Raw genomic sequence first — 25000 nt, 5'->3', positions numbered from 1 at the left:
ATGTCCCGCCCTCAAACACTTTCTATTGGTTGAGATCGCAGGGAGGCGTCTCCCTGGAGGCAGCTCAACACAGATGGACGAGGTACTCCACTCCAGTACTTGAGAGTACAGATACTCCTGGTCAAAATGTACTCCACTACAATCAAGTAAAGTAGGCCTACAGATCCTCAGTCAGAATCTGTACTTGAATACAGTACTCAAGTAAATTTACTCTGTTACTGTCTACCACTGGTTCAAGCTACGTCGCAAAGCAATGGCCGACGCTCCATATGCGGACAGTATGCGGGCAGTGCAGATGAGCTGTTAGCCCTAATTTATACTTTGGTTATTTGAAAATTACCGATTTGCAAGCTCACAACGCGTCACACTGCGACAAGTTGTGAGCTTGTAGATCTGCTATTTTCAGAACATTTGGAAATATCTTTAAAGATCGTGGACACATTTGGAATGATTATGAACATTTTTAACAAAAGAATTCTCTGGATCTTTGGCACAAAATCTTTTCAGATGGCCGGGGTTTGCTGTCAAACACATGAAAATGTTTAGGAAACCAGATTGCCAGATTAAAATCTGGATATTAGGCCAGTCCTAGGATGGACGCAGCTCCTTCAGGCTGAAACGGCAATTTACAGTCCAGGAAGAGAAAGCTTGCAGTAAAAAACAAAACATGTCATGACATCATCAGAAACATAATATGGATTCATTAGTAGAGCATTAGAATGCATCTTGACCACGTTTGATCGGGTCCCGCACCCCCGTTCAATATGCAAATTACCGCACTCAAAATCAAAACAATCCTGATTTTATTCTCGGCTTCCATCAAGCAAGTTCAAGATGTTTCATGCACTCTCTCTTTTACAGTACACACACGCACGTACACACACACACACACACACACACACACACACACACACACACACACACACACACACACACACACACACAAACACACACGGAAAGTAATGCTCACGCACATTATAATCAGGTGCTGATTGGTTGCACTTGCAGGAGGAACATGAAACTGAAATAATGTAGTGGTTGCCTGCACTGTGAATAAAAACAAAAAAGCAATACATATGACAATCATGTTATTGGCATCACATTATTTGATTTGTACAGTATCTGCACATAGTGTCGAGAGACACTTGTGGTAACTGTGAGAGTGACAAGCTCACAAAGGGAAGCGACACGTGAGCTTGTAGATCGGCACTTAATCAGGCTTCATTTTATTTTGTGGCGCCATGCCATCCAACGTGCGACGGAGAATAAATTAGGCATAAGGTGTTAGAGGTACAATGAAACTTCCACACAGCTCTCGGCAGTGGTGCGAGTATTTTCTCCCATGTACGCTGTGATGAAGGTCATGTAGTTGAAAGCTCTGCAAGAAATGTGAAAATTCAACAGATCTCCGAGTGTGGAACCTTTTCCATCCACTCTTTACTATATAGTAAAATACAGGAAATATGCTTGGCGGGGAGTTATATAAAAACTAGAGCAGGGTTCTTCAACAGGGGGTCCGGGACCCCTCAGAGTTACTACTGGGGGGCTGCCAATTGCCAAAACCATGTTTGATAGGATCATCATTTTAAATGAACAACTTGAACCCTCACATACTCTGAGGAGATCTTTAGCCAAAAATAGCAGATCTACAAGCTCTCAACGCCTCTCGCTGCGGGGCGTTGAAACCTTGTAGATCAGCTATTTTTGGCAAATAGGTTTGGCGTAGAGGTAAAAAGAGCAGACCAAGTACAGAGTGAAAGGTCAAGTTTCTAATTATCGACGATTTATGATTTTAAGTGGTTAAGTGTCAAACAAGTCTATGAATCTATCTATGAAATCGATGAGAATCTCCATCACGCATTTATACAATATGTAGAGGGGGTCCCTGCTTCATCTCCCTCTCAGCTAAGGGGTCCTTGAAAATGTTGAAGACCCCTGAACTAGAGGATGGATGCCTCTACCTATTCATTTGAATAAAAGTTGCTCCCCCAGAAACCTATTTCTTGGGGCACCAAATGCTGGTGTCAAATGGTTTCAGGTGAGAGAATAATGCGCAGCATCGTCCTTTATGCCTAAGCTTGCAATACCAGATTTGGCCACTAGTTAAGCATTGCTTCAAAGGTCCCTGCGGTTGTGGGGGCTTGGTGTGACACATTCTGTGAGGGCGGAGCTGATATGGTGAAGCCTGCATGCAGGAGTGTTACTGTGCGCCTGCCAGTCTGTCTGTATGGTATACCTACAGGGACCACCCCTAACACACACACACACACACACACACACACACACACACACACACACACACACACACACACACACACACACACACACACACACACACACACACACACTGGGACTGTGGCCAAATGGTTCTTTTGTTTGTAGCTGTCCTCCCGCCACTGACACATACACTGCTTTCTTTCTGACGAGATCAGCATAGCGAAACCCCAAAAGATATTAGATCAATATTAAAAACAAGATGTCAACGTTGGTCTTTTCTGTTCACTCGTCCCTCTGGCTTTTTGCGCGGGGAGTGAAATAAAGGACCTGAAGAGTACTGAACTAGTTCGTCTCTACCTGTCATCAATTAAACTAGCCAGCCAACATTCCTCACAGTTTTATTTGACAGACTGATGTCAGTCTTGAGCCTCCTCATGCTCCGCTCTCTCTTCCGCGTAGCTTCCACAAACAAACACTGAACCGTGGGATACAGAACCAGCATTGAGTTGTGTCTGGCCAAGTGACAAGCCAAGCTATCGCTGTGTGTACTTTAGTCATGTTTACATTTGCCTTCACATCCATTCTGTCTGAAGAGGCGTGACAAAGGGTTTTAACCACTTAAGCCCTATTTTGTATTATACAGAATATAAAATGACCGCTGCTCAAAATAAATAATGTACTATGACCAAAATAGGCAACATTTTAACATTTGTACTAAAAAATAATTACCCTAAGCGATTATTTAATAATTGTGACAGGCTTAGTAGCTTCCAGTCTGTTGTTCATGACCGGTCAACATTTGTCATCACAGCTCACAGTGACATAGCCTTTCATTGATTCCATAGGTTTGACATGCAAGAGAGTGGAAGTGAAATCATTCTAGCTTTTAAGCATCTAACGCACGCACACGTACACACACACCTCCACTTATTAAAGACCTGTTTGATTTAATTGACTAATTTCACAGTCTGGTGGGCCAGACCGCGCGCGCGCACACACACACACACACACACACACACACACACACACACACACACACACACACACACACACACACACACACACACACACACACACACACACACACACCAGCCACCGCATGCAAGGTACAAGTTGGCCTAGATTAGAGAAAGAAATTGCAATTGAAAAGACATCATTGCATGTCTGTTTGTGTGTGCATATTTGTGCTTTTGTGTTATAAGTGTAAGAGATTCAACGTATCGACCAGTAATCTGTTATTTTCACAGCAGAGCTCATCGTTCTTGTTCTCTGCCACAATACTAGCCCTAAGGCACGGGGTGGAGGCATTCACCTGTATCATTCGCATCATTTTCCACTTATCTTACTTTTTTATGCTGATTTGATCTCAACGCCCTTAATTGCCCAGAGCGAAACTAATAATTTGAACAGCAGAGAGAGAGAGAGATATCTGCTTTCGGAACCTCTCCCTCCGCTATGTAGCCCCGACATGAGGGTCCTGGAAACTGTCATCCCAAATTGGAAAGTTGCGAGGAAGCTCCGCCGTCATGACTCATGAACACTTCTTACCTTTTGTGCGCATTGTACTCAAAAAGTAAAGGTCGGCTTTCCTTCTCTCAGGTGTTTACTTCTTTAGCGTGGAAGAAAATCTAAGCTGGGTGTTGAAATAAAGAGTTTAAATTGCTGTTTTTGTCAGCCTGTGGCCAGTTTTCTGGTATACGGATGAATGGCCAGTCACGCATGCGCATTCCTGCTACCGCAAATTTGCATGTGTGTGCGCGAGACTCACATACTTCAGACACAATCACTTCTGGAAAAAGGACGTCACTATTGATCAGATTATGATACATTCTTTTATTAGTTGATATATACAGTAGCTTATGTACAAATGTTTTGTGCCCACGTATAATCTGGGTCAGACATGACATGAGTTTTCACTGCCGTTTGCCCTAGCGCAGACAGCACAGCACACAAAGAGAGAACCAAGTAACAAACATCATGTTTAATCCTGCCCACTGCATGGTGTGTTCAGTAACTCAGTATGGTAGATTTATTTCCTCACGCAGGCGCAGAAAAGCACCATGAACTCATTGTCATCTGTCTGTCATCTGTCAGTGCGGTGCGTGCAGAAGCAACGTTTAACACATCTTACTTAGTGTGCGATGTCTCCCGATCTGATCTCCCAACCGTAGTCTTTATAGTCGGGACAAGTGTGTTTGGAGTGTCAGGGCTTTAACCTGTTCAGTTTGTCGAAGAATACATTAGGATTCCATTTTCCAGTTATATTTTTGCTTCTCCTTGTTTGTCAGTAACTTATTATTACCAACTACTTGGACAGTGGCCTTCAGCCTGTATCGATGTACTGTGTTCTAAGACAGTTTGAACATATTGCCCAGCTCTGTAAATTCCTAATAATAATTTACTTTACAAAATCATTTCTGCTGTCTTGACTGAGAGCTGAACTCGCTTAAGAGTTGATTTAACACTAAGAACTTTGCAGTGAAATCTCAGTCTGCGTCTGTGTGTGCGTCGCGGAATTGCACAAACGTAGCCTACCGACGTCGTGCCCCCTCTCTCTTGCACGTGGAGATGCCGTCAAAGACGTAGCTTTTAAATGACGCTCGGCCGTGGAAGGAGGAGAGCAGGCTAGCAAACGGATCTGAGGAGGAGAGGAAGAGGTGGAAGCAAGGAGGAAGACGAGAGAGACGAGAGGGAGAAGGCGGAGTTGTGTAGAGGGAGAAGGGAGGAGAGGATGCAGTGCATTAAGCAGCAGAGCAGCAGGTTGCTATAACAACAGCACCTTAGCGCTTCCGTCTCTCTTCCTCTGTCGTTCTCTCTCTCTCTCTCTCTCTCTCTCTGATCGCCCTCCCATCGTTCGCTCCCCGCTGTCATTTGGTGCGCTGTGCCTCTCCATCACTCTACCGATCTTTACCTTCTCTCTCTCGCTCTCTCGCTCTCTCTCTCTCTCTCTCTCTCTCTCTCTCTCTCTCTCTCTCTCCTTCATACTCACTCTGTTCTCTTCATCTTCTAGTAGCTCCTCCACTCAGACCAAAGAGACCATCTGTCTGAGGAGCTGCTCTTCTCCTCCACACAGTCTCTCTCTCTCTCTCTCTCTCTCTCTCTCTCTCTCTTTCTCTCTCTCTCTCTCTCTTCCCCCATCTCCTGCATTATGTGTTATTTCCCCACCTCTCCCTCCCTATCTGCACTCTCTCTTCTTTTTACCAGAATGGCTCTGTGTTCATTCATAGCCTACGTCCACAGTCACACTAATATGTTTTCATTTTAAAACAGTGTTTTAAGGTTAAAACTGTCTCCGTCCAAAGTGTTTTAGCACCATGTCGGAAATAACCTGTGTCCACACTAACACACATGAAAACGCATATCACATACAGCGGGCATCATGCGTGAGCTGCTACCCGTGCTCCCTGTAGGGCTGATGATGCCGCTGGATATGGGAGTTGCTGAAAATCGCTGGAATAATAGTTTTCCTCCTTTGCATTATGTTGTGTTAGCTTATAGAATGCAGAGTGTATCTGCACAACAGATGTTGGCACAGACAACAAGGTCAGCAATGCCTGTAATTCGTTATCCATGTTGAATTAGTCAAGGCTGTTAGTTTTTGTTTCCAGAAAAGGGTCAAGTGATAGAGAATCAGGGAAAGTCATGACTCATGACTGATAAGACACAGTCCAGAAGCAAACGTATGTAGTTCTGCTAAAGCTTGGCACTTAACCGAAAATATATCCATACCGATATTTAGAACCAATAACCAAATGTACTTACAATACTGTAGGTTATTCGATTAATCAAGAATCAATTTTTTTAAATATATCTATTTTATTTCTTATATATCAATGAATGACACGCAAAAAAATCGAATAGATCGGGTAAATTATACTTTATTGTGCAACGATGGCATACAAAAGAGTAAAAATATACAATGCATTCATTGTGAGCTTGGTATTTCTGCTCATTTCAAATACAAAAATGTAATCGTTCATTAATCGTAATATAGTCAAATTCTTTAAATAATCGTGATGTTGATCTGATGTTATATCTCCCAGCCCTAAGTTCTGCATCGTTTCCAAAAGTTTACATTTCCACCCGTCCTGACTAACGTGATCCCAGTTAGTGTGTACACCAAGTGTAAATGTAGCAACAACTTTAGAACAGAAATGTATTAGTGTGGATGTAGCTAGACTGTCATATTTCAACATGAGTGGGTGTGTTTATGTAAGCCTACCTGTGTGTGTGTGTGTGTGTGTGTGTGTGTGTGTGTGTGTGTGTGTGTGTGTGTGTGTGTGTGTGTGTGTGTGTGTGTGTGTGTGTGTGTGTGTGTGTGTGTGTGTGTGTGTGTGTGTGTGTGTGTGTGATACATTTCACACCAGCAGGATAATTAGGGAAGCTTTTATAGGTGGGCTTTGAAAGGCAGCTCTGTTATTACCAACATGAGTCACCAACATTTAGGGAAAGCCTGTAGCACACATCATCATGCTCCCCCTTCTCTCTCTCGATGTTTCTCTCTCTCACACACATACACACACACACACACACACACACACACACACACACACACACATACACGCACACATTCTGTAGTAGTAACCAAACTCGCATAGGCGAACTGAATTATTTAGATAATATTGATTGGATGACCACACACGCGGACGGACACACACACACACACACACACACACACACACACACACACACACACACACACACACACACACACACACACACACACACACACACACACACACACACACACACAGAGTTGGAAGTGTGTTTGTTTGTGTGTGAGTGTGTGCCTGTGTGTGTGCCAGCCGCAGTGGGTCTAGCTTAGGGTCAGAATACAATCTGAATATATTTTGTCTGCCGTTCCATCTGAATAACAAAGAGGCAAAAGTGCCTTGTGTGCGTCCATCTATGCATGTGAAAGTGTCTTTGCTTGTGTGTTTTATAATGTGTGTGTGTGTGTGTGTGTGTGTGTGTGTGTGTGTGTGTGTGTGTGTGTGTGTGTGTGTGTGTGCGTGTGCGTGTGCGCGTGCGTGTGCGTCTGAAGACATGTTTTGACCTGGTCACAAAGTAGAAGCAGAAGTTGCAAGTGGTATAAAGCTGAATCGACTCTCAATACATTTTTATTAGTTTGTCCCTTATCTTCACTTTAGTGACACCATTACTGTTGGTTGGTTGATACAGCCGCCTGCACTGTAAAATCCTGAGTTTTAAAGTTACCGATGGACGTGATAAAGGCCTCTACAGTATATGTAAAATTGCTTATATTGCTTACGTTTTTAGAGACACAGCAAAACATTATCTATTATCTTATGCCATAGGTAATGGATATACCTATAGATTCTATGCCATTGTACGTTCAATGAATTCGTTTTTTGGCAATGCCTTTTTCCTAGTTCCCAATTTACATTTCTCCTTCTCTGACTATTCCTCTGGGGAAAAAATTATGGTGGCCTTGTCGTGATATTTTGTCCTTGAAAATTCATGAAAATTCCTGAAATTGGGACTATGGTTACAACGCATGACAAAAAAATAAAAATAAAAATGGGGTTTTGGTATTCCCAACATAGTTATGCGTTGCTTAAAACAAATATTAATACCTTTAATTGCAAGAAGAACGTCTCTACAGGTCCATTTGGGTCCACTTTTTACACCCTGACATTTAAATGAACACCTTTTACTGGGTGATAGAATATTGTTTATTTTTCCCTCACTGACTGTACCCCATTTCTTAACCAACCAGATGCTATGTTTGGCTAATTGATGCTAGGGTTCAAGTGGTTATCATACCCTTCCTCTTTTCCCACTTTCTCACTCCCTTTCTCTCTGGTCTTTCTGCTCCGCCTCTCTTGTTCTCTTGGCCCCTCCCTCTCTGGTCTATGATAGTGATTACACTAAGCACAAGCAGTCGTTTGTTAGCACCACCCTTTCCTTTCTGCCTAGCGCACACTGTGGCAAGGTGCTGTCGTCGGCACACTGGGATAAATGAAGTTAGAGACCGTTTGTGTGTGTGTGTACTGTATGTAAGTGTGTGTGTGTTAGGGCATTAACGAAAAAGTCGACAAGTCGACTCAGCCGACTTTATTACACAAGTCGACTCCCACCAGAGAAAGTCTCAAGTTGAAAAATAAATAAATAATAATAATAATAATACTTTCTATTGTGAAAATAGCAGATCTACATGCTTACAACGCCTCGCGTTGCGAGGCGTTGTGAGCATGTAGATAAGCTATTTTCACAATTTTCAAATAGTTTGCCTATATGTAGCCTATATTTGACAATTTGGACAATGTTTAATTTGTCATTTTAGAGGTATTAAAAAGTCCTTTAAATTGGCACTTGACTTTAGAAATGTGACGATATCCTCTATATACTTAAACTTTATGTTGGTTTGTTTACAGTTGAGTGAGAAAAAATGTTTCACATTAAGTTAATCATCTTGGGGGGTCGTGTGTGATGTGATGACGTCATCAAACGATAAAGTCGACTTCAACTCAACTCTTTACTGAGTCGAGTCGACTTGCAAAAATCACAAGTCGTTAATGCCCTAGTGTGTGTGTGTCTGTTCACACTGGCATGTACGAGGCCACAGACCATTCATTTTCAATGGAACCCCAGCAACAAGAATTTAAAAAGCTGCAGCTACAAAACAACCAAGTGTTGTTTAACAATATCCACTCACCTTCTCTATTCACGGCAGTTCCTGCTTGTAATGGGAGAGACAAATTATTTCCATCAGCCTGTTCTTTTTAACCCCGGGCTATATTTTCCTTTATATTCTTCTTGCTTGTCAGATGCATGCACACTTGATGATGTCAGCGAGCGTGTTGATCAACATTTCAACAGTTCCTCTGCGTCAGATACACTGCGTTGCTTTGTAGCTTTGTATCTTTTGTAGCTGCCAGTGTGAGCGCAGCATGTGTGTGTGTTGTGTGTGCGTGCGTACAAGGGGGCTAAGATTGAACCTCCAGTCATCCTGTAAGCAGATGCTAATGAAACGGGAGCACTAAAGACATGCATCTCAGAAACCCTACATCCTCCAGGCCCCTGGCTTTAATAAACATGTTTCTTTTTTTCTTCTTGTCTTCTCATTTTGTGCGAGCCTCCTTCTCAGTTTTTGCCTCTATGCAGATTCATGCATGTCTGTGTGCACGATGAGTCACCGGTCATGTGTGTACAGTCAGCTGTATAGGACAATCATTTAGTCCAGGGGTCTTCAACGTTTTCAGGCCGAGGACCCCTTAGTTGAGAGAGAGATGAAGCAGGGACCCCCACAACCTGTTCATAGATTCAATATAGTTTCATTGTTTGACAGCACAATCATCAGTGTATTTTGGATTCATGTCAATTTGGGTTTTCAGATATTTAACTTGAACCGTCAATATTTAAGAAACTTGACCTTTCACTATGTATTTAGTCTGCTCTTTTTCCCTCTACACCAAACCTCTTTGCCAAAAATAACCGATCTACAAGCTCACAATGCCTCGCAGCTGAATATGGACGTTAGGGTTCAAGTGGTTAATATAAAAAAGGAGAACAAAAGGTTTCTATCTCTCAAAGATTTGGAGGACCCCCTGTAGTAACTCTGAGGACCCCCTAGGGGTCCCGGACCCCCTGTTGAAGACCCCATTTCAGCCACAATGTTAATCGTGGCAACTTCTCACATTGTTACAATCACCAGCCATGTAAACGACACGTAACGGTTAAATAATGCTCGAAATGTCCCCTCTCTGTATCCTCTCCGGTTCTAATCTACTTCCTGTTTCCTCTCCTACAGCTGCAGGAGACGGTCAAGAGGAAACTGGACAGCGCGCGCTCCCCCCTCAACGGCGACCAGAATGGCATCTGCGACGGCGGCAGCTACTCTCCCACCACCAAGCGGCTACGGAAGGAAGGCGCTGGCGGCCTGGACTCGCTCGCCGGCCTCCCCAACAACAACAACAACAACAGCAGCAGCAGTGTCCCTCCCATCTCTCCCCTGCACCACCAAATGGACATCAAGCCCTTACTGGGCGTGCCCAACGCTCACATGGGCAACAACACTACGAACAACAACAACAACAGCAACCACGTGTCGTCATGCCGCCCCTCGAACGATCTAGGTCAGAACGGCGGGAGCGGCCACCTCCCGAACGGCTCGCTGGACCTGGAGGACGGCTTCAGCCTCCTCAAGGACCTGAAGCAGGAGCCGCTGGACGACGGCGGCGGCATGGAGTCCTCGGACCCGCAGTCGCTGTCCAACCAGAACAAGCTGTTCTCCGACATCAACCTCAACGACCAGGAGTGGCAGGAGCTGATCGACGAGCTGGCCAACACGGTGCCTGAGGACGACATGCACGACCTCTTCAACGAGGACTTTGAGGACAAGAAGGAGGCGGAGTTCGGCAGGCCCGTCAACAATCAGACGCCGGGCCCCCAGGAAGGCTCGGGGAACACGGCGGCGCCCGGAGGCGGGGCGGCGGCGGGGCCGCCCGGCCTGCCTCCGCCTCAGGCCCCTCAGGGAGGCCCACAGGTCCCCATGGGCTCACCACAGGTCAGTAGCTAGCTACGCTGGAACGTCCTTAAGCCATTTAGATATTATTGCATATTATTATTTTATGCTTCAACTATTGACAAATAGCAGATATACAAGCTCACAGCGTGGCACCGAGTGCTGCGCTGCGAGCTTGTAGATCTGCTTTTTTTTTTTTTTTTTTTTTTAACAATTTGTTTATTTTCTTTTTTTTTTACATTCAAAACAACACACACAACACAACAAAAGCAAAACTCAGACACAAGTAGATCTGCTATTTTAGAAAAATCGTGAAAATTCGAATTTTGACCTGATTTTGACCCGATTCTATAAGTGTCTTTTGAATCCTTCTAAGGTTTTTGGAGAAAACTGTTTCAATGTCAGCAATCGTCAAAGAAATGGTCCTTTTCACTTAACTGAAGCTCAGTTAGTCTGTTCTTGAGAGACTACTATGTCAGAGGTTCTCAAACTTTTTTCATGTGATGGACCCCCAAAATGATATGTATTTGGCGAGTGCATCTCTCCACTCCGACATGTCTCCTTTCCGACATGTCTCCATTCCGACACTAACCCTATCTCTAACCCTAACCCTAAACCTTAGGCCCATGGGAGTGTCACCACTCCGACAATAAGAAGTCAATTTCGGAGTGGCGACATGTCGGAATGGAGAGAGCCTCCCATCTCAAAATATTTAGTTCCAGGGACCACCCAGAAGCAAAATTTGAGTTACAAACATTCGCTTTAAAGATTTGCACACATTTTTACGACTTTTTCAAAAATAGCAGATCTACAAGCTCGCAGCGCGACACTCGGCACTGTGAGCTTGTTTATAGGTCTGCTATTTTAGACACGTGACACCGCCGTGCGATAAATTCAGTGCAAAACTTGGTTTGTGCTATGGCAGAAAAGCAGAAGATGTGGTTGTGCTATGGCAGAAAACCAAAGGATTCCGTTCTGCTATGGTAGAAAGCCAGAAAATTTGGTTGTGCTGTGGTCTGGTAGAAAACCAAATGATTTGGTTGTGCTATGGCAGAAAAACAGTAGCCGGGGAGCCACAGGCCCAAAAGCTCAAAGAATAGGATGTTACCTGTGATGTCATGACATACTTTTAATTTTTGTTTTTTCTATTAATTTGGTCATCAAGGTCCACAGAATGAGAGGCCTGCTCTGCCGGAAATCCTGCGAAAAAAAGTTATGGCCATTTGTATATTCACTCCATCGACTTCAATATAAAGGAAAGAAACACACCAAAAAGAATATGCTTTAAGTAGCATGTGAGGGGTCAAACTAGGGATTCTTGATGATTCTGAATCCATTGCAAGCATTTGTTTTGCATGAAAAACATTCCTTGGGCTAGAAAACGGACCAAAATAACGGTGAAAAGTGATGACTCATCACTTTTCACAGGTTTGAGAGGCTGAAATCTAGCCCAAGGAATGTTTTTCATGCAAAACAAATGCTTGCAATGGATTCAGAATCATGAAGAACCCTTAGTTTGACCCCTCACATGCTACTTTTTTTGGTGTGTTTTTTTCCAGTATAGTGAAGTCAATGGGAAACTTTTTTTCGCAGGATTTCCGGCAGAGCAGGCCTCTCATTCTGTGTACCTTATTGACCAAATTGATAGGACAAACAAAAATTTGGAGTATGTCATGACATCACAGGTCCTCTCTCATTTTGGCCCAGTGGCTCCCCGGCTACAGAGAATTTGGTTTGCTGCCAGCCTGTGGCTATGACAGGGTTGAGGAGTGCCGTAATCTGAAGACTGGCCTCTTCAGACTCCACTCTACTACTGGAACTAGCCTTGACGGCCATGCTGTCTTATAGAAAGGTTAATTTAGATAGCATGATATTTAGACAGATGCTAGTTTCATTTATTTACCTGCCATCCTATAGTTTATATCAGCGGTTCTCAAACTATGGGTCGCGACCCAAAGTGGGGTCACGGGACCCCACGTCACAGGATATTTGCAAAAATAAATAAATCAAGAAATGGTAAAAAAAAAAAAAAAGTTTGGTCATGGCTACCCTCCATCTGTACCCTCGCGGCTCGCGGAGTTGAAAGACAACTTTGTTTTTTTACATCAAGAGTTCATATTTTAGACAGTGGTGAAAGTGAGCCGGAACGGCCGGAACCCCCGTTCCGTTAAAACATTTGGGGCCGGAACGGAGTTCCGTTAAGACGAGGAGAAGCCAGCTGTCAAAATCCCATGTTAAATAACCTCCCACAAACGCACGTCCAGGAAGAAAACAATAGCCTATACCAAAGTCAGATTAACATACAGTAGGCTACACAAGTGTTACTAGTTAGGCTATATTTTCTGATAAAGTGCTTCTAAATTATTCCCGTGGGTTTGTGTAGGTCAGTGTGATCCATTCTGTTCGCGTTTCAGTGTTTGTTTGACACGGAGCGAATAGAGGTGGGACGTTCGCGAACGAGTCGAGTCTTTTGAACGGCTCTTTGAAATGAACGATAGGATTCGGTTCACAGTAGGGAGCCGTTCCTTTCTAATGAACAGTGGCCGTCTTTTGAACGGCTCTTTGAAAGGAACGGATCCCAGAGATCCGGCTCACTTCAAAGAGCCATAAATCCCATCTCTAGGAGGACTCGTTGTGTCTGTGCCTGCATGGATGCTATTCTGCATGTGTAGTGGAGTAGAATTAAAAGTATTGGAAATACTCCAGTAAAGTAGGCTAGGCTATACTTAAAACCTGTACTTAAATACACTACTTTAGTAAATGTACTTAGTTTACTTTAGATAACTGGTTATAATAATATTAATAATAATATGTGTAATAATATAATAAATATAATAATAATATATACTAGATGCTTACCCTTCTGTATGGAACAATGAACAATATGAACAATATGAAGAGGCTTATTATAGATATTTCATTTAGGATTTCAATCATGTTTCATGTTACAGTAAGTGTAATGCCGTTGCCTAATTCAGGTGTAGGACCTGTAGTGTTTTTATTGTGTAGGCCTATAACTGTTCCAAAATGCAGTTTTCTATGCATTTCAGGGGTTTTGGGGGGTTAGAGCCTCCCAATTTCTTTCGGCCGCGCAGCTTCGCCGCGCGGCCAATTTATGACAGTTCCGGCAAGAATTTCAAACCACTTTCACCCCTGATTTTAGATTGTAATTAGAGAAAAGAGAATATGAGTGTTAAAATGTATCTTTCTATTGTTTTAGTTATTTTAATTACTTTGATTTCAGTGTATGGGGGCATGCGTGCAAGTGTCTTTTTAGACACAATAAGCCGTCAATTTCTTTATTACTATTTACAGTAACACTACTAGAACCCATAAGTCACATCTGCCCATGAAAGATTGTGGTGCATCTTGGGAATGTGCTTATTGTATCTAAAAATACATATCTAGCCACTTGCACGCATGCCCCTAACCACTGAAATCAATGTCATTAAAATCGCTAGTTACCAACAGTTGTGTCACAGACTCACTCAGAGGAAAAATGCCACGGCGAAAGATAAAATCAAAAGCTGCCTGGATTAATAAGAAACTCTGAGATCAAAAGGTTTGAGAACCCCTGGTTTATATAGTTTAAATATACAGATTATTATATTTTTTAAATATAAGTTATTGCGACCGTAGGTCGCATTTACTATCAAACCCTGCACAAAGTGTAAGTAACTCCGTCTGTCTGTCAGTCTGTCTGTCACACCTCACACGTCACACTTTTTCCCTGCTTATATCTCCGCAACCGTTGCCCCGATCCATGCCAAATTTTGCACACACGTTCCTTGGCTGCCAAACTACAACCTCCAAGGACCCCCGGAGCTCCAGGGACCCCCAGGTCCCTGGGGGACCCCCAGATGTAAAAAATGACCAAATGCGCAAACATGACCAAATGACCACCCCAACGGGGCTGCTCACGGGGAATTCCCGGGGACCACCGACTCCTGGTGCTCCAGAACGGATGCAAAAGTGGTGGCGCCCCCAGTGGAGGACCCCCTACACTGCAGCTCACATAAAATGCCGTAACTCCGGCTAGGAGCGACCGGGACAGCCGGGGCCGGTACCTATTCGTCCGCCTTGCCGGCGCGGAGACCCCACCCCTCATTTCTCACATGGCCCTCTTCTAGCGCCACCATGAGGCAGATTCTTGCAAAACACATTTTTGGACACTGCTCCTACAATTTTTGCCCTAAAATCACGCAAATCGGTACACAGTATGTCTACACTCATCCCATCAACATGAATCTCTCCCATATAGCGCCACCTCCAGGCCGAATTTTAAAAACACATTTTTGGACACTGCTCCTACAGATTTTGCCCTAAAATCACGAAAATCACTGCACAGTATGTCTACACTCATGTCATCAACGTGGATCAGGAAGATTTTGGCAAAACACATTTTTGCCCTATTTGTGGAGATAAGTGACCTACGGTCGCTTATCTCCCGATTAGGGAGCCTTACTGGTGTTATATTGCTTAGATTGACGCTAGGTTCTTGGTATAGCCTACCTATGATCCTAGATTACTGAGGCACTACACTGTCTCTCTGCATTTGATTTATGCGTTTACCTTGCTTACTGTACAGTAAGTCGCTCTGGGCGTCTGCTAAATGCTTAAATTGTAAATTGAAGGCAACATCACAATAGTGTTCTTATTTTCAACGCACAGCAAATTCTCATATAAAGTGTGCTTAATGAAATGTACGTGACTCTAAGGTATCAACCAACATTTAAGATTTACTGTTCCTTAAAATGAGTGAAACCGTTGTAGATCAAGTTGCACATATACTAAAATATGAAAATGTGAATTTGTGTGGCTCCACAAGGGAACATACAGAAAGGCAATGGCATCCGTCTAGTAGAAAATGCTCCAGAGGTGGATCGTTATATATTCTTAATATTTTGAAAAACACAAAGATACGTTTATTTAGGCCTTGCCATGTTATGACAGTGATGGGTACAATTAATTCACAGGCAACTGTAGCTTTTCTCTCAAGCATAGTGTTTTATGAAAGAAAAAGTAGCTTACCTACGGCATTCCATCTCTCCAGCTTTGAGGGATTATTATCTTCCACGCCCCCTGTTAGCAACAGGCAATATATTAGAGATAAGAATATGTTTCTGAAATGCTGAACATTTGGCACGCTTTTATGCTAAAAGGACAGGCAGTTTAGGATTTAGTTTTTAGTCATGGCAATCACTGACTCCTGCGAGAAGATAGGCTGTGATCCAATATAAATATGGAGAAGTGAGAAGAGTTGGAATGTTGGAATTGGGAAATATTCTGTTAATGAGAGCTGGCAGAGAATGATGTGCTGTTGTGACTAGAAAAATAATGATTTTACTGTTGGTGGCTAAGAGTACAAATGGGTTTATGTGTTTTAATTAATTGTTTGGAATTATTAAGACATGTTTACTTTCATGCGTTGCAAAAAGACAGAGGAATTGAGAACATTGTGCATAAGACTAGGCTAATTGCCACCACTGAAACACATACTATAATAATAATAGACAATAGCAGTATTTCACTTCATCTTAAATGGCAATAAAACATTAACACTAAGTTCATTATATATCTGATTATGTTCAACCGTTTGCTGCCGAGAGGTCAGGTGAGATGTTCTACTCCAGTGGTTCTCAACCTGTGGGTCGGGACCCCAAATCATTTTTGGGGGTCCCCAGATGATTAACTTAATGTGAAACTGGTAAACAAACCAACATAAAGTTACCATTTTAACAGAAATTGTCAAATATTAGAGGCAGAATGTGTGAAAATTGCCGATCTACATGCTCACAACGCCTCGCGTTGCAAGGCGTTGTGAGGATTTAGATCTGCTATTTTCACAATAGAACCAAAATGTATTTCCTCAACTCTTAGTGCTTGTCAGGTTGGGGGGGTGGGTCCCCAGTTAAATTAAAATATGATTATTTATTAGAACACACTGTTCTACTCTGTAGGCTATGTTGTTCTGTGTTTTCTGCTTTCACAAACCTTGTGGGTGGTAACCAACTAATCACGACTAGGTCTGAAGGTCTCCAATCCATTAGGTGGCCATGCAATCTGCCAGTGGTTCCCAATAATTTTTGCCTGTGAACCAAAAGAGAAATTAGATGTTTGCCCGGGACCCGAATTAGTGAAAACAGCAAATCTACAAGCTCACAACACGAGCTCGTAGATCTGCTTTCACTACTTCTTAAACATTTGTTTTCTAATTTATGGGATTTCTTAGGTTTTTCCATTATTTATTAACTCTTTTACTGCTTCGGACGTTCCCGTTCGCCCCAATTTTCGTTCTTTTTACCTTGTCTGATGACTGTAAGCTGATGAGGGGTCGCGCCGCCGTGTACAGTAAAAACATCTCCCGTAACGCTGCTCTCAAAAATCCACCGCACGTTAGCAATAATGGAGTCCCAAATCACTTCCTGGCTGTTTTCTGTGGATCTGATCTAGAAAATGCATTTCTATGCTCTGAATGTATGGCAAGCGGAGCGGCCTAATTCACATGAATACTTAGCATAAGGCTGCCCTCTGCCGCCAGTTTGGCTAAAGTACACATATGAGCGTTCATTGTATAAAGAATTAGTTTGAAAATAATCAATAGATAATATTCTATAACATCTCAAAGGTAAGCTGCTTTTTGCTGGCACCAGCCCCAATGAATAAATAATAAATCGGGCAGTCGAACTGTTAATGAAATTACTTATTGTTATTCATGAAAATCTTGTTTTGAAATAATAATAATTTAAAACAAAATGTAGGAAACCAAAAATGAAGGGCCCCACAAAAATAAATAGTTCATGACCCAGTGCTTGGGAGACAGTGTTCTATAATCATCTCCCGTCTTCTCCTCAGGTCCGTCCGTCATCGTCCGGCCCACAGTTTGCCACCGCTGCAAACGGAACGCCTCCCCAGCAGCCTCTGCAGCAGTCCCCGGCCGTCGCCATGGCGTCGGGCTCTCCCCTGCACAACTGTGTAGCTCGTTCCCCTCAGACCCCGACCCAGGCTCAGACGCAGGCCGCCGCGAGGCCTGGGAACGGGTTCATGGTGAACCCGGGCCCCGGGGTGGTCCAGGCGGGCACGGGGCCCGGCGGGGCTGGAGGGCCCGGCGGAGGCCAGGCGGTGGGGCCGGTTACCCCCGAACTCTCTCACGCGGAGCAGCTGAAGGCCATGGCGGCGCAGCAACGTGCTAAGCTAATGCAGCAGAAACAGCAGCAGCAGCAGCAAGCGACCAACTGGTCGCCTGCAGGGGCGCCGACCAGCCCCTACGGCTCGGCCGCCTTTAACCAAGACAAACCCAACAGCCCCATGATGTATCCACCGCAAGCCTTTAACGCACCGCAGGGCCCTCTAGTGGCTGGTATGACCCCCAACAACGGGCCCAAAGCCCCCATGAACAACTACCTCCCACAGAACCACAACCACATGGGCATGATGGCCCAGCAGCAGCAGCAGCAGCAGCAGCAGCAGCAGCAGCAGCAACAGCAGCAGCCAAATAGCATGGGTCCAAACGCCCTCTCCAAACAGCAGCAGCAAACAGCCGCCATGTTGTCGTACAACAACACCAAACCGCTGAGTCACTTTAGTGCCGCTGGGGTGGACCATATGGGCCAGAGGATGACTCCGCCTATGGGAGGGGCCAGCCAGGTCAAGAACCCCATGATGCCGCCCTACATGGGTGGAGGAGGAAGTGGGGGTCAGGGAGGGGGGCCGGGTCAAACACAAGGGCCGATCCCGGGGCAGACGGCCCACCTGAGCGAGGAGCAGAAGAGGATGCTGCTGATGAAGCAGAAGGTGTTGAACCAGAACATGCCCTACAGTGCCATGCAACCTCACGGCCAGGTAAGGAACCAGAGCGCACACACTCCCAACCGCCATCTTTCACGCTGTTTGAGTCTTTTCACATAGCTTGAGTTGTTTTGTTGTTTTACAGTAGTTCACACGCAGCGGTCTCTCTTCCTGGGCTTTCCTCGTGTTCTGTTGTGGTTTGTCTATAGCTTGTGATTGGGCTTGTGGTTGAAAGCCTGGGTTTTTCATGTACGTTTGGCTTCCTTCTTTAATGTGAGATATTTTATACGCAGAGTTCTTTGTTTGATCCACAGGTTGGTTTCAAATTTGTTTTGTTGCAGAGCTTTTTCTTTGTTGAAAATACTTTCACCTTGAAGGAGAAGGTAGAAATATCAGATAGGGCTGGGTGATTTGAGTGAAATGAATATCGTAATAATCATATGGATATTGTTCAATATTATACACATCACAATATGGCTTATGTTTGACAAATCACTCGGTAAACAATCAAATTGACATGGCAAAATGGGTTTAATAAAAAAACTCTTCGGAGGTTGAGCCAACACACCAAACCTAATTTGTGTTTTAACAATTAATTTAGTTATTGTCATCCATATGATACGATTCCACTGAAAGACGATAGACGCAGATTGCATCATCACCTGTCCTTAATGTGGGATGTGCTCTGGTGTCCTTTCACAGTCTTTGTGACTGCCACCGTCTTTTGTGACAGTCATTGACCCAATAGGGTCAATGACGAAACATCCCACACAGTGAAACCTTCGGTGTTCTGTTAATACACCCATTTGACTCTGAGAGTGCACCGACGTAACCAAACAGGTCCATACGTGTGTACTCTCTCAGAGCGAAACGAACGCATCACAGCTCATTTTACAGTAACAGTTCAGCCGAAAGAGAAAGACTAGAGTTTACAGAACATGGACTACTGATTCATGGAAACCTTCCAGAGGTGCGGCAAAGGTAAAATGGCGGTAGTTGCCCCAGCAACAAGCCAGGGCTGGGAATAGACATAGGAAAATGGCCTGTCTAGAGAGTATTGATGCATCTGCAACACCAGCAGCCCTAGCCTCCCCTCCCTCCCTCCCTCCCTCGCACCCTCCCTCCCTCCCCTTATTCTAGACATACATGCATACACACACATGCACACACACACACACGCGCGCACACACACCAAAGCTAAACGGCTTCTTAGCTCATATCCCCAATCTGTCACAGTTGACTGATGGCTGAGATTGGAGCCGCTAAGCCAAGCTAGCTGCCGTCATTACCACTAGCCCACCTCGGGCAGTTTGTTTCCCTACCCCAGCGACCAGAGCCGGCCCCCTCCTGTCGCTCCATTGGTCGAGCCACGCGTCAGTCCATCACCCCTTCAGGATGCTGAGCGACTGCAGTGTGCTCTGCCTTTAATAAATAACACACACACACACACGCACGCACGCGCACGCGCGTGCACACAAAACCTCACATGCTCGAGCCAATGCCCTCGTGGTCTCTTTCCTGTTGCTGCTCATTACTTCAAGGCCGGTGAATCACTGACATTAGAGTGTGTGTGTGTACGTGCATGTATGTGTATGTACGGTATGAGGCGTGTGCACGACCACCTCCTCTCTTTCTCCTATCTGTCTGTCTGACCTGTGTCCGTCTCTCTGTCCGTCCGTCTCTCTCGTCCTGCCTCCTGCATGTTCACGATACGGCAACCAGGGGCGTCACAAGGGGGGGGAATAGTGGGACTGAGTTACTAGGGCCCAAGGTGGAGGGGCCTTGGTTATTTTATACTCTAGCTATTGAAAAATAGCAGATACTGCGAGCTTGCAGATCTGCTATTTTTGAAAAGTCGTGAAAATGTGTGCAAATCTTTGAATATACCGTATGTATTTTTTAAAGCGAACATTTGTAACTCAAATTTTGCCTCTGGGGGGTCCCTGGAACTAAATATTTTGAGATGCAGGTCCGTGGCCAAATACATATCATTTTGGGGGTTCTTCACATGAAAAGATTTGAGCACCACTGACATAGAATCATACGTTTTTCTAAAATAAAACATGTCAAAAATAGCAGATCTTCAAGCTTGCAGCGCGGCACCGATCTGCTATTTTTCAATAGCTAAAGCACAAAATACGAGTGAGTCCTTGTACCCAGGGCCCAGGATTTGGTGCGACACCCCTGACGGCATCCCTGACGGCATCCCGCCCTCCTCTTCTTCCTCCTCCTGCCGATGCTCTCTGACTGTCTCTCATCCTCTCCTCATCCCTCTCTCTCTCTCTCTCCCTGAGCCAGAGACACTCAGCACCAATAAAGGAGCAGATTTATTAAAATGGGGCCTTTGTGGCTGCTGCCTGAAGGGTGTGTGTGCGACCGTGCGTGCGTGTGTGTGTGTTGTTCATGTGTGTGTGTTTTTAGTGAGGGAGGAGGGCGGGAGATTTATTTGAGTGAGCAGAGGAGAGCTGAAGAAAGGGAAGGGGAGAGAGAGGAGCAGAGAGGATGTGTAGGGCAGAGAGAGAAGGAAGGGGAAAACACTGTGAGATTTATTTGGAAGGGAACAAGGAACATATTAAAGGGAGAGTCAAGGACCTCTGTGTGCTGAGAGAAGTGAAAAAGTGAGACAGGTCCTTAAAGGAGTAGTTCACCCCCAAAATGACTTTTCCTATTGATTACTCATGCCATGGAGACTTGAGTTCAATCAGATTTTATTTTATTTTATTTTTCGCGTTCCTAAGATACCCCCATTGATTCCGGATGGGAACCCAAATGCATTCGGGTCCCAATCCGGAAACAATGGGGGGTACATTTATTGTAATGAAATTATTGTCTTAGGAATGCAACTAAAACAAAACAAAAAATATATTATTGTCTCCATGGCATGAGTAATCAATAGAAAAAAGGTAATTTGGGGGGTGAACTACTCCTTTAATCCACCGGTTCTAAAAAAGTGCAGTCCGGGGACCCCCAGGGTTCCTTGAGGCGGTTCCAGGGGGAACCCAGCAAAATCAGTTTAACCACTTGATCCCTATATACATTGTCTTTTTGAAAATAGCCTTCAAGCTCATAATGCGCTGCAATGCTTTGTGAGCATAATCTATTTTATATTTTATCTATATTTTAAAAAATACATCTTGAAAGAAACAAGAAAAAAAAGTCTATTTTAACAACACAAATCTTCTTTGGGGATCCCTGGAACGAAATACTTTCCGTTGGGGGTCTACTTTGGTGGTCTTCGACCATGAAAAATGTTTGAGAACCACTGCCTTAATGGCATCATACAATCTGATTGGGCAGGGTGCCAGTAGTAGAAGTCAATAGACAGCTCATTAGAACATGTATCTATCAGCCCTGTGGTTGATCACTGTGGTCAATACTTTTGCCTCGTGTATAAGCCTGTCACAATTACTACATCGCCTAATCACAATTATTTGAGAAAATCACTGTTATTTTGCATAATCGTCCTAATCGTTTCCATTTTGAGGAATAGCTGATCTACAAACCACCTCACAACGCGTCGCATGCAACACGTTGTGTCTTCAAAACCAGATTATTGCACCAAGTGTAGAATAGGTCATATTATTACCTAAGGTGATGGAAATTACTTGGCTCAGATGAGAGAGTTGAGTTCATCACTTGGTCTGTAGTGACTTTGTGATAAGTCTCTACACAGCATAATCCTGTAAGCTATAAGGATGGCAGTGTTGGTCCGTCAGTTGGTCCAACAACTACGGTCCTAAACAAGATACATAAACTGTATCAACTACTTTTGGAGTGCACCTTAACACATCGGACGCCCACGTGGTTTTGTCGTCTTAATTTGCTGGTGCCCATGGCAACGCGTCATTTTACCTACCGGCGAGAGTACTGGCGAGAAAAGTAATCCGAGTAAATGTAATCCGAGTATGTCCTGTTTATTTTGCGAAAATCTTTTCTTTCAGTCAGGACCGTTTTTTATCATTTCTAAGCCACAGTGTTTGTGTTACGGCATGTAGAAGAGGCTGCCGTTTTGAGAAAAAAATGAAAAAAGGAAGAGAATCCGGAGAAAACAGCATTTTTGTGCAGCCGCTAAACAGGAAGTCAACGAGACGCACAGCACGTCCGGGTGACGTAATTGCGCGCTGCATGTTGGGAAATGGAGTTTGTTTCATCACCGCGGTAGCCAAGTGCAGTAGCTACAGTACAGTATAGTTTACTGTACAACGCGTCAAACGCGTCGTGGGCCTCCAGCGACATCAAAGAAATTGACTTGTAGACACCACGTGGGCATCCGATGTGTTAATGCTCTCCAGAGTACGGCCCCTCTAGCACCACCATTAAGCCAACATTTCGTCATCGTCGGGTGGAAACGTTGTATGTCCAAAACCCAAAACCAAGCACCTCACATCGCGAGGCGTTGTCTGCTTGTAGATCTGCTATTTTCACTACTTTTGTGTGACACTTTTGTGTGACACTTTTGTTGCGACCATCAGATCGCAGTTATTATCAAAACCTCCACTGGCTGTCCGTCAGTCTGTCTGTCCGTCACGTCACAACACTTTTGGCCCTACTCTTATCTCCTGCACCGTTGCCCCTATCCATGCCAAACTTTGCGCACACACTCCTTGGCTGGCAAACCTCCGCCCCTGATTTCTCACAACCTCCGCCCCTGATTTCTCACATGCCCCTCTTCTAGCGCCACCATGAGGTTTCTTTTTGCAGACAACATACATGCGACCTGACAGTCGCATAGCTTCCGATTAGGGAGTCTTACTGGTATGATGAAGTAGGGCTTTAATTTACGAAAAAAAACATACAAATTTGAAACTTGGGAGATAAGAGGTTCTGCCCAACAGTGGCGATTTCCTCTTGCACACAAGCCATCTTCTGTGCGGATTGCAATGAAACTTGCTGATCACATTTATGCCCTTCGGTAGAATGAACCATAACGATTTGAGTACCCGAGAGGATACCATAGCGCTAGAGGATAGATGCTCTAGCATCCCTTCGTGCCAAAATGTCAATTTCACACACAAGATATCTCATAGTGTAATTGATTGCATAATGCTGGACGAACCGTACTGATTTTGGTGACCCCATGGCCTCCATAAAGGCACCCATCAGGACAAAGGTTTTCTCTTTCCAAGGCACTTACAGTAGTAGCTTTTCATTCACTTTAAAGGTTGTGCTGTTGTTTACACCAGTGGTTCTCAAGCTTTTTCAGGCCACGACCCCCAAAATAACCGTATTAAGCACTAAGAATTGATGCATTACATTTTAATAACACGGTTCTATTGTTGCGAGGCGTTGTGAGCACGTAGATCGGCTATTTTCACAATTTCTGCCTCTAATATTTGACAATTTGGCCAATGTTTAATTTGTCATTTTGGAGGTATTAAAAGTCCTTAAATTGTCACTTTAGAAATGTGCAGATACCCTCATATACACCTAAACTCTATGTTGGTTTATTTACCGTTGAGTGAGAAAACAATGTTGCACATTAAGTTAATCATCTGGGGACCTCCCAAAATAATTTGGGGACCCCCCCTGGGGGTTCCGACCCACAGGTTGAGAACCACTGGTTTTCACTATGGGACCTTTTCCACCGGCAAATAACCGGTTCCGGTTCTTTCTCCCGCCCATGGGATGAACCAAAGGTGAGCTTTTCCACAGAGAACCGAGTTGGTTCCGAACCATAAAAGTTGGTTCGCGGCCAGTTTGCAAGAACGAACCAAGGTTCCAAGAAAGTTGCCATCCCATAGGCGGGATTAAGAACCCAAACCGGTTCTTTGCCAGTGGAAAAGGCCCCTTTGTGTTAATCCTTCAGGGTATACATATTATACCTCCGCATTCTGGCACTAGTCATTTGACTGTTTCTCTGTGCTCAACAGCACCAGGTGCGGCTGAACGAGAGTTACTTTAGTTACACTCTTGACACGTACATTTTCACAGCTAATTTCTACTGCGTTTCTGCTTGATTGGAGCACAATGGTGAGTGACATGGTGAGTGACAGGAAAGCAAGAGCAGCGTGGAGTAATGACATGTGTAGCCTAACCCAGTCCTTAAAGGGGAAGACCACCCATTTTCAATATTGAACTATGTCATTAATATACCTTAGAGGAGTTGTGTGGAAATAGAGAGAAAAAAAAAAGTTCCCCCTCTTCTGTGTTGCCTAGAACTGGAGGATTGATTTTGGGGTTTGTATTGCAAATCACAACTTGATGACATCACACATTGTACTTTACAATACAAACCCCAAAATCAATCCTCCAGTTCTAGGCAACACAGAAGGGGGGGAACTTTTATTTTATTTCTACACAACTCCTCTAAGGTATATTAATGACATAGTTCAATATTGAAAATGGGTGGTCTTCCCCTTTAAGGAGGTTCCGGAATCACCAACTAGTTTGCACACTGAGCCTGGGTTTAGTTTATTGCTACATTATTATTTTTAACGTATTATAGTATTGTTCGGTGTGAAGTGCACTCATTTCCGTTCTATACAATTCTATACCCTAAAAAATATA

The 25000-nt window shown here is 44.1% G+C and overlaps 1 protein-coding gene across 1 annotated transcript in view; it reads left to right on the top strand.

Annotated features, from left to right (window-relative positions):
* maml3 (mastermind-like transcriptional coactivator 3) overlaps positions 1-25000 on the top strand; it is a 150145-nt gene that overhangs the window by 60918 nt on the left and 64227 nt on the right. Inside the window, exons 2-3 of the mRNA XM_080722902.1 lie at positions 9992-10747; positions 17561-18547. Of these exons, the coding sequence (XP_080579028.1) occupies positions 9992-10747; positions 17561-18547 (1743 nt within the window). The remainder of the gene's footprint in view (positions 1-9991; positions 10748-17560; positions 18548-25000) is intronic.

Source organism: Nannobrachium achirus (genome assembly GCF_963921795.1).
Source record: "Nannobrachium achirus genome assembly, chromosome: 3".
Classification (NCBI taxonomy): Eukaryota; Metazoa; Chordata; class Actinopteri; order Myctophiformes; family Myctophidae; genus Nannobrachium; species Nannobrachium achirus.
This window is presented reverse-complemented; position numbering and strand designations above follow the sequence as displayed.